Source organism: Setaria italica, chromosome III (genome assembly GCF_000263155.2).
Source record: "Setaria italica strain Yugu1 chromosome III, Setaria_italica_v2.0, whole genome shotgun sequence".
Taxonomy (NCBI): Eukaryota; Viridiplantae; Streptophyta; class Magnoliopsida; order Poales; family Poaceae; genus Setaria; species Setaria italica.
The window spans coordinates 43215537-43231009 of record NC_028452.1 but is presented as its reverse complement, the minus strand read 5'-3'; the positions used below and the strand labels follow the sequence as shown (position 1 = coordinate 43231009).

Here is a 15473-nt window from a genome sequence, read left to right as displayed (position 1 = left end):
GAGACTATCTAGCGTGTAGACCGGAATCACCGTAGTGCTGCCAAAGCTGTATCTAATGAAGGCGAACTCCCTTCCTTGCCGGAGAAGGAAGACACTAAGATTTGTGCTGACACGTTCAATTTGTACCTCGTTAGCATTGGGCTTCATCAGCCCATCACTGTAACGGATAACAATTCCAACTAACCGAGGGGGGGTTTCTGCAAAACAACCGCCTTCGTCCCTAAGCGAGCTCCTTCACCCGAACGCCCCAAGCCACCCACGCTTCTCCCTTTGTCGGTGTCTGCGTCTCCCTCCTCTCTCTCCACTAATATCTCTCTCCGTTCCTCCCTCCTCCCCCCCAACACACCCGCCGCCAAAACCCTAGCTCCATCCCGCCGATCGCCGCCGCCGCCGCCCTCCCGCCGGCCCGCCCGCGCGAGCCCCGGCGAGACCCCATCCCCCGGCTCGGCCAAGCGCCCGTCGCCCCGCCCCCCCTCCCTCCGCCGCCGCCGCTGCCGCTGCCGCTGCCGCGATGGACATGGATACCTACGAGCGCCTCGTCGCCGAGAACCGGCGCCGCGGCACGCGCTTCGGTGAGCCGGATTTCCGATTCCTCCCTCGGGATTTCGTGGATTTCGCTGTGCTTCCGTGTGGGGGGGCTCTGGGGATTTCGGATGGGAGGTTTTTGACCGGGGTTTTTGTGGGGTGCCGGCAGATGCGCTGATCGTGCTCGACGAGGCGGAGGGGAGCGACGAGGAGGAGGAGGAGGAGCGGGCGGCAGGGGTCGGGGTGGCGGACGAGCTGCCCTGCCCGTTCTGCGGCGAGGAGCTGGACGCCGTGGGGCTGCTGTGCCACATGGAGGATGAACACCACGCCGAGGCCAATGCCGGGGTACTTTCTCTAGCGAAACTTGCAATTTTTATTCGTTTCTAGGAGCTCACTAGCTACCGACAATGTCATCGACGTTCCTAGAGCATGTTGGGATTTTTTTTTTATCTCAGTAGGTTTTGGGGGGAATGCCTGCATGTTTGAGCTGATTTTAAGTCTGAAGAATAGATTTTATTTGTAAAGGTAGTATCTTCCAGGTGCGTAGGGTGCTGCTGCTTGCGTACAGAGTGTGATTGAGCTGCTTTTTATCAATTGTAGTTGTAGAGATGGGATTGTGGGGTGTTTAATGCGCGCCTGCTCTTATATCATTGTATGCTTCAGTGCATTTTAGTTCTGGAGCTATGATTTTATTAGCTGTAATGATGGAAGTCTGGGCTGTGTAAGTGTAATTTATGTCTTGCTTACCGGGCTTGCTACGCTCAAAGTTTCAGAGCTAAGATTTTAGCTAGATGGAATTGTTCCAGGCACAACTTGCTTGTGATTATATATGAAGTGTTTTTTTGGGCTGCTTCTAGCTGCTAAGATTTTAGTTGCTAGTGTTGTGTTTCTCTAGTTGGGTAAGATTCCTCTGCTCATATACCAAGTGTGTTTGAGCCTTCTTTTAGTCCCAAGGTATGATTTTAGATCCAAAGCTGTGGTTTGAATTGTCAAGTTGCTTCTGCTCATATAGAAAGGAGTGATTGCTTTGCTGTTAAGATACAATACTAGATGCAATGATGGTTTCTTTTTTTTGGGTTGTCTAAGTTATTCCTGTTCATACACATGATGTGCTTACCAAGTTAGTTTTAGTTGCAAAGAAGGGAATCTTTTAGGCATCTACTTCTGTGCATGGCATATCAGCTTGCCTCAGCTGTCTAGCTGTGAAAGTTTCCCCCCCAGTTACATTGTACCTTGAATTTCGAGTTCATTTTGTTATAATTTACAGTTTTTAACTTAATGTCCTTCGATATGCTATGTTAGGCACCTCTAGTGGTCCATGCCTCCATGATGTAGTGTTTGTGTGGTTAGGCTAACATTACATCCAAGGCGATTCATTTGTTTGGAAATTCATGCTCTTAGTTGTAGGATCAGTTGCTCTGTCTTAATTCATCACAAGTTTGATGTTTTTTCTTGCTTTTAGTGATGTTTTCGTTTAAAACATTTGCTCTCTAACTTATTATAACTGGTTGGATGCTTGACTTGCTGGCTGTAGCCTTTTCAGTATTCCCCTGTTCTGTGACAAATTGCAGTCTTTTATGTGTTTTCCATGTAATATCTCCATTTATCTACTTTCAGGTAGCAATATTTTTTTTTAATTTGCTAAGAGTTAATCTGTAGATCTCAATGTTTGGGGCAGTATATTGATTCACGTTGTTAAGGAACGATGTGAACTTGCATGTTTTCAGGTATTTTCTTTGCAAGCTTGGGTTTCCTCTTTAGGGCCAGTAGGTGGGAATATTTTATTTTATGTGGTTTTGTTCGAGTGATGTTGTGTTTAAGAACTTTTGAGAGTATTACAGCAACGCTTTTAGTTATAATAATGGTGGAATTTTTTGGGCAATTAAGTGTTTCTTCTATATTGTTTGTGTTATCTAGCTGTTTTCCTCTGTTGAAATTAGAATATTCCTAGTTTGGTATGTCATGTTCTCATCGTCTAGTTAATACCTCTGTTCATCCTTCCATTGTCATGGTATGTTTGATGCCTGCTGGGTGTGATGCTCATGTGGTTGAAATGATATAATACATGTAGGATGTAGTTTGCATGTCACATTTACTTGGGTATATGAATTATATGTACTGTTGATGTTTCATCTACTTTTGGTAAGTATTTGTGCATTTCATCATTGGGTTGTTGGCAAGTACGTTGTTTTAATGTCCTAACCAATCTAGGTCACATTTACAGCCGTGTGGCATTGATGCTTCTGAAAAAAAATATACCGCGATAGTTATTGTGCTCCATGGTTTTAATTATAAATCTCAGTTCTGTTGTTTTTAATTAATATTGTATTGAAATACTATGAACATACTAATGAATTAAACCCAGAATCACCTTAGTTTACAAGAAAGCATTAAACCATTAATTGAAGATGAAATTGTGTTGTTCGGGACAATGTTGCTCACTTGACAGTGGGCAATATCAAGATCCAGGTATGAAGACCAAAGGTCACTATCCTACCGTGTCCAAAGCATTGAGTATGATTGCAGTTGGTTGTTCACATGCTTTCATTCTTTAGTTTTAGACAGGGTGTAAATAAGATGGTTTTGAGGTTTGATGATCAGATGTTTCACAATTTGTGCTTGATTCTCATAGTTTTGGAAATTTTAGGTTTGCCCTTGTTGCGATAAATGTCCATTTGTTATAAATATAGCATGATGTGTAGTGCCTGCTATTTGCTTATTTCTGCTATGTTATAAGAATGGACCACTAGCAGTGTACTATGGTTATATTGGTTTTGACTGTGATTGCGTGTAGTTTGTTACTCCCTCCGTTCCAAATTGTAGGTCGTTCTAGCTTTTTAGGTTCATAGATATTATTATGCATCTAGACACAGTGTATTTGTGCAATGCAACTACTGTAGCACTGGCATTGGAGGGAAATGGAAAATTAGTACATGTAAAGATTCATTTGGGATTTAGTATGGACAAGATTTATGTTTTCGATCGCTGTACTTTCATGTCTCCTGGTAAGAAATATGTTATGAAAGGGTTAATTGACTCAAATCTTGTCTTGACTCTTTAACTAGTTTTCCCTGAAGATGATGGTATGCCATGTAAACTGAGCAGTTGAGTTAGGATCCTTTTCCACTTTCTGTTATTTGTAAGTGATTCCTGGTATCAGGACATGATCTACTTCCCTGTTGGTGTTTATGGAAGTTCTTCATGAGTTTTCATTTTGCCATTTATTCAACTTGGTGAAGCACGCATGGTAGCGACTGCAGCACCCAGTGGTCTGAGGACTATTAATAGCTGCATTCTTCGGGTAGTGTGCATCTTTGAATGGATGCCTTCTATAAATTTTTGGTCATCCCATTCTGTCTTGTTACATGCAATCTTGTTGTAGTTGTCTTGTTTCTTTGTGCTGCTGGTGTTTCCATTTGTTTCTGTTGCTGACACTACTCAAGCATTGTTTTCGTGTGAAGGACTAAAATACTGAAGCCACTATTTACACTGGATTGCAATTATTGTATTCCCATTTTGCGCAGCTTAATCCATGTACAGCCCTCCAACTGCCTGTTCACTCTTGTACCACTTCAATCCAAACCAGGCTGCCAGTGCCCTTTTTGGTAGTAGAGGAAGTTACAGAAACCGTAATCTAAACCTAGTCTTCTCCAGTTGAATTAAATGTTTAATTGTACCAAAAAAGGGAAAGCTTTTTTAAACAAAGAAATTGTTGATGTGGAAAGCCCATCTTTTGCTTCCCAGTTCCCACACAAGAGGTTACCTGCCCTCCTAGCATTGTTGCTTTGTTTGCATGGGTAGTTAGTGAACATGATAGGAAAAAGTGTGTTTTCATCCCTTAAGTGTTGTAAAAGTGTGGCTTCCATCCCTTATGCTTCAATTAGTGCAAATCAATCCCTCAACTAAGCCGGTGCACGTGCATTCATCATCCCACCTGAGCATTAACAACGGTTTAGTTCCATATGATAGTGTTTAGGCCATTTAATCATCTGACTAGTCACTAACTTAGCCATGTTATATGTTGCATAAAAAATATAAAGCCCGATGAAAAATTTCAAGAAATTCCTAAATTGGCTTTCATGTGAAATTTAATTTTGATGACAAAATCTTGTAGAATTGAAGTTTAGCATGGTCTGCCATCTCACATGATCTAAGGAGGTTGGACCCTCTTATGCTGTGAGCTTGGAAAGATGCATGGCAATAGCATTGTGACAACGAGCAGCACGGCCCAAGCAACTCCCATTCTCTTCCCTCTGATGCTGCTATGGCCACCGGTATATGCAACAAAGAGAAAAGCGTGCCGATAAGGTAGCAAGGGTTAGGGACTGAGCAGCTAAGGGAATAGGAGTATAACTTTATGGTAAAATTAATGAAAATGATTTGCACCAGATTTTTATAGCGATTGATTTAACTCAGTATATGACATGGCAAAGAAGGTGATTAGTTGGATGGTTTCATGGCCTAAACCATTGCTAGATGGCACTGAACTATTGTTAAGCTGAGGTGGGGATGATTAGTGCACTGGTTTAGTTAGTTAAGGGATTGATTTGCACCAAGTGAAACATAGGGGATGAAAGCCGCACTTTTGTGATACTTAAGTGATGAAAAGCACACTTTATAACCTACCCTCCAATGATATTGATTATGGAATAAAGTGTAGCTAGAAATATTTCAAATTTTAGTGAGTTTGATCACTAACCATTGCAATAACTAGTTTACTAGTTCCATGCGTATGATAGGCTTATCTATATATCTTAACTATGACAATCAGACCCCAATGTATCTGGAAATAGACTTGTTGGCATGAAGATGACATGAGAGAATAATTTCTGGACCTTATGTTTGGTTTACTATCTTTATATTGGAGCACTGAAATCCTTTTATCCATGATTTAGTCAGATGCTCAATTGTTTATATGCAGTCCAAGTTTGTGTACATCTGCTACAGAGATGGTTGAATGTTCTACAAAATTCTGTACCTTAATTTTCCGTGTTCCATAAATAGTTTGAATGTGGCAAAAACAATATGTGCCTTATTCTTGCTCCCTGTGCTGTATACGTTCAGGCAGTAGAAATGCCTATTCTGTTGGAGACCACAAGTTCTTACCATTGTTCAGTATCTTACTTTCATTTCTTTACCATTGTTCAGTATCGTACTTTCATTTTTTTCCCTCTTTCAGGTGTGCCCAATTTGTGCAGGTAAGGTTGACATGTTAGTTGACCACATGAGCTTACAGCATCGAGCTTTCTTGAAGGTACCATTTATATAAACTTTGAATTGTATGGAATATTAATCGTGACGATGATCAGAAAACTATACCAACCTTTCATCATCTGACTCTTTTACTGAAATTCATGTGCAGGATAAGTGGAGAAACCAGCAAGGTTTGTCTGGGTCACGTTATTCAACGCTTGCATCATTGAAGAGAGATCTTGAGAGTATAAGTAGATCATCACGTGCTGCCCCAGTCAGCACAGTGCCTGATCCTCTACTGTCCTCTTTTGTTGGTAACTTCTCTGAAGTAGATTTGCCAAGGGATGCTAAGAAAGAGCCCTTGGATGAGACAGAAGTGGGAAGTGATAACTTGGACCAGAAAGCAGCAGAGAGGTATGCCTGCATCCAATGTAATTCAATTGCTTTTGTTTCCTGTAGGAAATTATTTGAAGTTGTTTATGTTTGTATTGATATGTCATAAGTCAACATAAAAAGTAAAAGAGCTAGTGACGCGCAGACCAGACTGTCGATGTTAAGCCATAGGTAGGAGAGACAGTCTCCTGGACTCCTGGTTATGCCATCACTTATAATTTTGCAATTGGTTTAGAGTTTGTAATGAGTGAAATAAACTGAAAAGAGTGGACGGTTTGTTTAATCTCCTTGTACATGGCGGAATACATCTGATAAATAGTGATATTGTATCTACATGTCTTTATCGATGACTGAATCTATATCCTGTGTTATAATTCACTTACACTTGGTTGTTATTTGCCAGTGTGGATGAGCCTTTGCTCCCTGAGGTCAAGGTGGAGCGAATCAGGAGGAGCCAATTTGCACAGGGGCTCGTCTTGTCCCTGATATTTGATGACATCTTATGAAGGGTGACCCAAAAAGCCAATGGAGGAGGCAACTCTCGCTACCATCGAACAGGCCTTACACCGAGCACAAGGTGCTGCCGCAGCTGTTGTAACGACTCGCTGATCTGCCATCAGAAGGTGGTGCCATTACTCCGGGATAATGGGGAGATGAATTGTGGATATGGATGTTCCTTAGTATATGCATCATCATTGCATGGACAATAGAGTATATGTATAGTTTGTTAGCATCGTGGTACCGGATATGTTGGGAGCCCTGTATGTAATATTGGGGGAGGCCGAGCTACTATCTATCGTAAATCAGCCATTTGATCATGTGTTTGTGGTGTTTTGCTGCTGGAATGTGCGTCGGTACACATCTGACATTTGCTTGTGATTGCCGAACCCAGTTGTCAAATGCGTTTTCTTTCAAAAAGAAACCGGACTGGTTTGGTCAAATGTTTTGATGGAAGGAGTCATGCTCTAGTTGCATTGTTATAGGCCCTGTTTGGGAGAGGGGGGCTAAAGTTTAGCACCTCCACTTTAGCTCATTTTAGCCCTCAAGCTTCCCAAACAGGTGGGCTAAAGTTGGTGGGCTAAACTTTAACCCCCCACAAATCCTTTAGCCCCCGAAGGGTAGCTAAAATGGACTAAATGGACTAAAAAGTGGTCCCCTAGGGTCACTTTCCCCCCTGCCCCCCTCCCTCTCTCTCCTCCCCTCAGTTTCTCTCTCTCCCCGCCTCCTCACCCGAACCGCTCGGGGGTCGGCTCCTCACCTCCGGCGCCGGTCCCGCCGCCTCCGTCTCGCCGCCACCGCCTCCGGCCAGCTCCGCCGCCACCACCTCGCCCGCCGCCTTCGCCCCGCCGCCTCCTACTCCGGCCCGCCCCGCCGTCGCCGCCTCCTCCGGCCCGCCCCGCCGTCGCCGCCGCCTCCGCCTCCGGCCAACCTCACCGCCCCACCTCCGCCTCGCCGCCGCCCGCCCTGCCTCCGCCTCGCCAACGCCGCAGCCGCCTTCGGCTGGCCCCGCCCGCCCCCGCGACCTCCGCGCCGGCCCCGACCGCCCCCGCGATCTCGCCTTGCCGGCCACCGCGGCCTCGCCGCGCCGGCGGGGCCGCCGCTACCTCCGCTGTGCCTCTGCCCCACCTCGCCTCGCCTCCGCCCGATCCCGCCACCGCCGTCGCGGCCGGACCACGACGCCGTCTCCGCCTCGCTCACTCCGCCCGGAACCTCGCCGCCGGACGGCGTCTCTCTCTCTCTCCCCGCGAGGTCTCCGGCGCCGGCGCCCGCTCCCGCGGCGGCCGCCAGAGGGCGCCGCTGTGCACCGTGGCGGCGGTCCTGTCCGCCGTGCTGCTGCTCGCCGCCGTGCTGCTGGCGACGGAGGGGCTAAAGGAGGAGCGGGTGGCGGAGGGGCAGCTATGCAGGGTAGAAGGGTCATTTGGCACAGCAGTTGCTAAACTTTAGCCTCCTTCCCAAACACCCTGAAGGGCTAAAGTTTAGCACCCAATTTGATGGTGCTAAAATTTAGTCCAAGGCTAAATTTTAGCCCCTTCCTCCCAAACAGGGCCATAGTGTCAATTTCCTTGCTTATGCTGACTACAGCACGGCATCATTTTCTACCAGTGAATAACTTGAAGGACACGGTTTTACCCCAAGCTAAATGTATATAGTCACGAATTCATATCAAATCTGCTTTCGACAAGCTAAAGTTTGATTTTACATTTATATATGGATGAGAATCAACCCAAATTCTGTGCATGAGAACTTGCTGAATTTGCCAGGTTTACAAATCAGATAATGACCCTGCAAAATATGAAACCAAGGCGAGTGCCATTGGCTATGTCAAATTATCGATGAAATGGTAGCAACCAGTAGATTACAAGACTTACACGTTTAAGTCATCAACGCGTGTTTGCCAAGTCTGCATAAACGACGACGTGTTTGGGAAACCGCGTGGTTTTCATCACATCTTTTAGCCTTTTTATTCGACATGAGCCTCTAAATTCACTGGCTTGGCATTGTTTTATCCAAGCATGTTGAACTGAATTTAAATTTATAATTGTGCATGATGAAGGTGACCTTTTGCCGTCAACTCCCACACGTTTAGGTGCTGCCCTTGACTTGAAATGAAGTATCTAAAAGACTTCTGTGATAATGTTTACCTTGGTAATCTTTGGATTCTTTTTTCTTGTGAAGACTCTTTTCAGTCTAGTATGAATTGTACTCCTTTAGAAAAATAGTGTCATTGCAAAATACAGGATTTTGTTTCTACTAGCAAACACTAACGCATGTACATTTGCAAATTTACACGAAATATATACAACCTATCAGCAACACCTGTACACCATACTAGTACAAACACATGTACATCATGTTTGTACAAACAGTTAAAAAGGAATGCACATATTACACAAACTGATAAACATCAACAATATACAATTACAAACTAGGAAACATTGCTATTTACAGCCTTAAACTGCAGTGTCCAGGGCCTCTGTGCTCCGCTCACTAGTCACTACCAGTCGTTGCCGTGGCCTGATCCTGGAAACAGAGGGCAGCTGGGTCCGTAAGCTTGCTCAGGGAACGATGGTTGCGCTGGAGTCCATGCTTGTGGAGCAGCAGGCGCCATTTGATGGGGTTGACGAAGGTGATGCGATTCAATGTTGGATTGAGCAGAGGTTGAACTGCAAAAACAAATGCGCAGCCATGAGCTAACTAACAGTCTGGTGGTGCTCATTTTATGCAGGCACAGAATGAATGCAGAGCGTCATGCCGGCAATGGATATGAAAATAGTTGTGCATATGCATCACCTCCTCAAACAGGTCAGGAGAATTCGTGGGGACTTGTGCATTTTGTTGCCAGTCAGGCCCAACTGAAAGCAGAGTTGTCTGCTCCTGAAAAGGTGGTGGAATTCCTTGACCTGCAAAGTTTCAAATACTTCTATCAGAATAACTTCTGCAGATAACATGCGTACATTTGCATCAGAATAACTACTGCAGATAACATGTGTACATTTGCAAATTTTTAAAGTAAATTACCTTGGCAATCATATGTGTTTCGAGGATCAGTGTACATGGGACCATACGCATATGTGTCAATCGGCTCAGTAACAGGGTTGAAAACATCGCTGGGACAATTTTCAGGTGCTCCAGCTCCTTATAAATTGAAACAGACATTCTGGCATCAGACAATTAAGCATTGCAATGAACTCAAGGAGTAGTCAGAAACTCAGAATTCAGGGACTGGTACCTGGGTAACCTTGATAAGCCTCAAGGTTATTAGCAATAGAATTTGGTTGCCTTGCGTCCACTGATACAACAGACGGGCCAAACAGACATTCCGGCATCAGACAATTAAGCATTGCAATGAACTCAAGGAGTAGTCAGAAACTCAGAATTCAGGGACTGGTACCTTGGTGATCTTGATAAGCCTCAAGGTTATTAGCAATAGAATTTGGTTGCCTTGCGTCCACTGATACAACAGACGGGCCAGCAGCACCACCAGTGCCTAAAGAAATTCGCTCAGGAGCATTGCCTTTCATTACATAATCGTAAGGAATGTCCTCCAATCTGTTGTACACATGCTCTTTCAACCTCTTCACTGAAGCCTGGATACAGGGCATCATACGTGCTTATCATCAAACGTTCAAGATTTTTTAACACCAACAACGCCGCAGCATTAGTATATGATGTTGCTGAGTTCAGCGTGTACCTTGTGATTTATGTCAAATTGTTCACAGGCGATGTAACGACTACCAAATCTTGCTCCAACAAGATCATGCACGCAATTGAAAAAGAGCATCAAAGTCCCATCTTCAGTCTGATACGCTTTGAGCTCATGCCTGTCTTCTAGAACACGCTTCCTAGCATGCCCTGTCATTTTTGACCAAGACTTGCCCTTCTTTTTCATCTTTAGGATCTGCAAGCCAAGAAACCAAAATAACATCATACAAATCATACAGGCAGCTACAACACAAGGACTAAATTAAGTAATACTGCATATTTCTTTACTTTATAAAGCTCTTCGGAATCCTTGTTCAAGGCCTTCAAGAAGTCCTGCACTGTGTGGATGTTTGCCTCCTGAAGCCTCTTGTGGTAAGCTCCATCTCTGGCAATAGCCTCTATGCGATAGACAGCATCATCTAATCTTGGAGATTTACTCTTCTCATTTGCTGCAACAAGGACCCAATTTTTGGGGATAAACCAAATCAGATAACAGTAGGAAACCTGACAAAAAGTCTTAACCTAAATCAAATAATAATAGTAAATGAGACTGCTTTGTACGTGGATCTTTCCCCTTTTTTCTCTCTTAATATAAAGATACGCAGCTCTCCTGCGTGTTCGACAAAAAAATAATAGTAAACCTGACAAAAAGAAGTCTTATCTCATACACTCATTTCTGCGATCCTTAACCTCGACAGGCTCCATGATTGCTTCCCGAACCCGACCAGCAATCTTTTCGGTCTTGCAAAATCTTGCCGCCATGCTGAACTTCTTCCTGCATGAACCTTCCTTGAAATGGATCTGGCTAAGCTCTACCTCTCCATTGGTCAACTGCACAGTTCCCAGCACAAGCATTTGCCCATCTCGACCTTGCACGGTGTGCTTATCAAACTCCTCTTCAGTCCAATTGTCATGGAATTTTTTATAGAAGCTGCCATGGAGAACCAATATCTCAATTTTCGCCTTGGAAAGAGGACCGGTTGTGATCATCTTGTCACCTTCGAACACCTCAACTTTGATTACCACTTTGTTCTCATCTGTTATGTCCTTATCCGTGTAAATGGGTGCCTTCCATTTGTTCCGGAAACGCAGATGGATATTTGTGTTTGATCCACTGGAAGCAGCATGCTCCTGGTTTGGCTCTAATCTGAAACATCAACATGAATGAAATAAAAAAGGATGTAGCAAAGAGATATATCAGTTAGCATTTTTCGGATTTATAACACAAACATACTTTATTGTACTGTACATAGGCATGAAATGGATGCTGTAAACTATTTATCTGAGAAGTTCATATGCTGAATTAATACAAGGCAAGGCACAGAAATTTGAACTACATGAACTGCATGTACTACATTTGAGGCTGAAATAAATTGTTAATTATTACCTGGTGTGTCGTTCAGGATGGTGATTGGAATGCAGACGAGCCAGTTGTCTCTGCATTTTTTATACTAGATTGTCATTTCAAGTTCATAAGAAAATCAACTGGATTCTCTTAATGGGATTAACATGAGGTAGTTATTCTGGAGAAGATAAGCTAACCACTTCTTGGTGGAGACCCTCAATCTGCCCATGAAAAGTTTCCAGTTTGCTCTCAACCTGCCCTTGGAAAGCTTTCAGTTTGCCGTCAACCTGCCTCTGGAAGCTGTCCAGCTTGCTGATTCAAAGAAAACAAGGAGAAGACAAAACTCAGATTATGTTCAAAAAAATATATAGCAATTAGCAACCAAATTTACTTTGATGGAAAACTGGATCGGTATTAATGAGAATTGCAGGAAGTCGTTCCTGGCAAAAACAAATTGAAACCTTTTTGTAGGAGAGAACGATTAGAGATATTTCATAAGGGAAAAAGTGCACAAATGAAACATAGGAAGTATACAACGTATGAAACACAAATACAACTAAATGAACTTAATCCTAGTTAATCACAAATTTTTTACTGGCACTCATGTCTCACCTACCAAATTGATCCAAGAAGTGTCTCTTGAGCAGGGCTGCTATTAGGACCTACACAGAAAGAGATGCGCTCTCACAAAAAAAAATTTCCTAAACGCAATATTTGCGCTGGCCAGTGGCCATAGTACTAATCTACGAGATAGAAGCCTTTTCTTTTGCAGCTGAATAAAAAAAAAACAGACTGTAGCATTGTAAGAAAGGGAGATAAGCTTAGAGCGGGCAGGAAAAGTCCTTACCTAGAAAACACCTCAACATACTTGCGCAAGGTGCGATCGAGCTGCAAAATTGCAGGACAAATCAAATCAGGGCACACAAAATGTTAGAAAGAGAATAACATATGTGCAGAGGAAAACACTGCTACAAGTTGCAAAAAAGGGGGACAATAAAGACAGTCTTTGGTGGATAGTTTTGTGATACAGATTTTGGGACGTGCTATGGGTTTGTGAAACAGGGGTTCAGTTTGCCAGTTTAAGGAGGGAATCAGGCACACCCAAGTTGGGCACAGGTCAATTATTACCAGATTTGCAAATCGAACAGGAAACACTAGAAATTCTTGCAAGGATGCGTCGGAGATGAACTCACCGTGACACCGATCTGGGAGACGCTGGCCGTCACCGTTACCCTCGCGCTCCTGCAACCACACGCACGCGCAGCTCAGGAAAACGCACCCAAAGCGGTTCAAGAACCGACGAATCTGGAAGGCTGGGAAGTTTGGGAACTGGGAGCACTCACGCTCGCACAAGGAAGAGCACCACCAGCAGGATCTGCCGCAGCGTCAGGCTCCTCGGCGACAACACGCCGCCACCGCCGCCGACCCCGTCCCTAACCGGCACCTCCAGCCTCATGCGCTTCGCCGGCGGCTGCTCAACAACCCCCCTCTCCCTCTCCATCTCACCTCCCTCTCTCCTCTCTCGGACTCCCTCTGATCGTGCTTCTTTGGGAGAAGTGGTCCTGCCGCGTACTACGCAAGCATCGAGGACTGGACCTTATAGGAAGACGAGTGGCGGAGCTCACTGCCGCCAGCGCAAGGTGGGCGGCGAGGCGAGAGCCGAAAAGACATGTCATGGAAATGTCCGATTTGAATCGGACACGCGTCAGGCGAAAGCGCGTGGATGCCAAATCGGCAGCCATTCGCCGGCAGGTGGGCGCAGCTCCGGGAGGATCGACGGAATATGCTGTCGGAATCGTTGACCTTTGTTGACATTGTTCGGGATGGATTCACATGCTGGATTTGCACTGTGCGTAAGCAGTAGCTGATTCCATGTTTGCAGTTGTTTTTACCGAGATTTGAGTTTGTTTTTTGCTCTACCGAAGCGTACAATCTTGGCTTTGGAGAAGCTCATTTGTAATCTTTTTTGCAATAATGTCAACGAAAGAATAGTTTCACTCATCAAAATGTCTATGGCGTTGACGGATAATTTGTTCATATTTTGCAGGCTGTTTGGAGTGAACAATACTTTTGTTTTTGAAATTATAAGCAAAGAAACAATTATTTCGTTACTCCTAAAAAACAATTATTTCGTTCGTTCCACAATGATTGACACTCTAGGAATTTACAAAATCTCTACGTCGTCCCAAAATTGGACAAATAATCTGCAAAATATGAAATAATTTATTCACTCTTTCTGGGGCGGAGACAGTACGTTCTAAGGAGTTTGAGCCTATACTTTATCGAAATTCAATTTTAATTATAACATTTCTTTGCTGTGCTATCCCTGCTGGACAATTAGCATATGCCCCCTATGCAAAATATATGTAGCTTCCTAATGATAGGAAATTGGTTTCTTTTCTTTTCTTACTTGAGCATGCATAAGCTAAGTTATAATATTGGGTACAAATCATTATTGCATTTTTGCCGTACAAAGGTATCACTGTAGCATTTTGTGTGGTTTTGCATTTCCTACCTAGAACCTAGGATATCATGATCTAACACATATACGGTTGAGAAATGTTTTTTTTTGGTCCACGGTTTCAGAGTTGATCGATCAAAGTATGTCACCTATCAAGCCTTGTTCTTATTAAGGTGCCTTTTCTCGTATATACTTGGTATTTACAGGAGCGAAAACATCCAAAGGCATCTCTGTGAGAGTGTGAGCTACCAGTGTCGTCCTTTAAAATATTTGAGGCATATTTTATTTTTAAAAAAGTTAAATTTAACATTTAGTAATTCGTCAAATCATAATCCATATTTTGTTTTAAACTCAATGTTTTAATTCACTATACGCAACACCATTATTTTTCGGCTCTGACGACCGAGTCAAATAGAGACTACTTGCATTATTGGAGTAGCCAGTAGCCTATATAATTTATATAAAGAGGCATTATTAAATTCAAGAAAATTCTATAATACTGCTGAAGCTGTCATGCTGACGGTTCTATTTGTCATTTGATATTCATGCACAAATGATCACACCACCATGCTAACATCAACTGTATGCATGCTTCTAGTATATTCTCATTTTGATCATATTCTTGTTTTATTATTGTTGACTTGTATAGATTCTAACGCCCGCATGCAAACCAACCTGGTATATAATTAAGTACTTTTTTCTAATTAAATATGTTTGATTGAGGCCGTCATCTCTTCCGATCCTTTCTTCATTGTAAATTTGCACACCTCATAAACTGAATATTTGAATTGCACCTGAGATTGCAACAAAAGGATGGGAAAAGTTCGTCGTCCATGGCACGTATATAAAGCAAGTGCAGAGATAATTGCTTGAGAATTTTGCACGCAGCGTGTATTTTCTTCAGAGAGAAATACACGTACTGTGAGCATTGGCAGCAATTACCTATGTGGATGGTGTCTGCAGAGATACATGAGAGGCCCAAGCAATGCCCTAACAGTAAACTATGGAGTATATCTCTTCGTATCCAGAGAAGTTAGCAGCCTGAAAATACAGTGAAGAAAGTGTGCTTCTTCCTGGCATTTTCCATGCATCCTTGTGATACGACTTTTCCTCCCTTCGTTTAATTTACTTTTTTCCTTCCTTTTGCCTCCTATGCATGACAGCATATGACGAGGAGTTGAGCATTTTATATAATTGGCCTACGTGGTTAGGTCATCAGAGATTAACGCGTTGTGTGATTTACAGTATCCAGAGGACCCCAAGCAGGTCTTTGTCGTCGTGAGCCCCGGCCCCTTTCCTCTTTATGCGTCTAGATCATGAGCAGATATAGATATATATATATATATATATATA

At 43.4% G+C, this 15473-nt stretch overlaps 2 protein-coding genes across 3 annotated transcripts; one reads left to right on the top strand and one right to left on the bottom strand.

Moving 5' to 3' along the window:
* Positions 1-264: 264 nt before the first annotated feature.
* Positions 265-6951, top strand: LOC101778501 (protein DEHYDRATION-INDUCED 19 homolog 2). Its single transcript, XM_004962730.4, has 5 exons — positions 265-572; positions 695-870; positions 5705-5779; positions 5888-6132; positions 6515-6951. The coding sequence occupies exons 1-5, from the start codon at positions 512-514 to the stop codon at positions 6615-6617; spliced, it is 660 nt and encodes a 219-aa protein (XP_004962787.1). The 5' UTR covers positions 265-511; the 3' UTR covers positions 6618-6951.
* A 1840-nt stretch (positions 6952-8791) lies between these two features.
* Positions 8792-13336, bottom strand: LOC101778102 (calmodulin-binding protein 60 C). Of its 2 annotated transcripts, XM_022825563.1 has the most exons (14): positions 13003-13095; positions 12853-12901; positions 12507-12547; positions 12276-12321; positions 11857-11971; positions 11702-11751; positions 10983-11461; positions 10603-10763; positions 10304-10510; positions 10004-10199; positions 9842-9901; positions 9631-9747; positions 9403-9512; positions 8792-9275 (listed from the first exon to the last, which is right to left on the bottom strand). In XM_022825563.1, exons 3-14 carry the CDS (start codon positions 12523-12525, stop codon positions 9249-9251), a joined length of 1587 nt encoding a protein of 528 aa, XP_022681298.1. In that variant the 5' UTR covers positions 12526-12547; positions 12853-12901; positions 13003-13095; the 3' UTR covers positions 8792-9248. The 2 variants fall into 2 exon arrangements, with proteins under 2 accessions (XP_022681298.1, XP_004962786.1); XM_004962729.4 differs by lacking the exon at positions 12276-12321 and having other exon boundaries at positions 13003-13336.
* Between the last annotated feature and the right edge of the window lie 2137 nt (positions 13337-15473).

What these genes read in the sequence shown, in the direction of transcription:
- LOC101778102 (XM_004962729.4), bottom strand. Translation starts at nt 13,160, where the DNA reads ATGGAGAGGGAGAGGGGGGTTGTTGAGCAGCCGCCGGCGAAGCGCATG. An exon ending in GTGCTCTTCCTTGTGCGAGC is followed by an intron (nt 12,902 to 13,002) that starts GTGAGTGCTCCC and finishes GTGTGGTTGCAG; the next exon opens with GAGCGCGAGGGTAACGGTGA. An exon ending in CTCCTGACCTGTTTGAGGAG is followed by an intron (nt 9,276 to 9,402) that starts GTGATGCATATG and finishes TTGTTTTTGCAG; the next exon opens with TTCAACCTCTGCTCAATCCA.
- LOC101778501 (XM_004962730.4), top strand. Translation starts at nt 512, where the DNA reads ATGGACATGGATACCTACGAGCGCCTCGTCGCCGAGAACCGGCGCCGC. An exon ending in GCGCCGCGGCACGCGCTTCG is followed by an intron (nt 573 to 694) that starts GTGAGCCGGATT and finishes GGGTGCCGGCAG; the next exon opens with ATGCGCTGATCGTGCTCGAC. An exon ending in GACCAGAAAGCAGCAGAGAG is followed by an intron (nt 6,133 to 6,514) that starts GTATGCCTGCAT and finishes GTTATTTGCCAG; the next exon opens with TGTGGATGAGCCTTTGCTCC.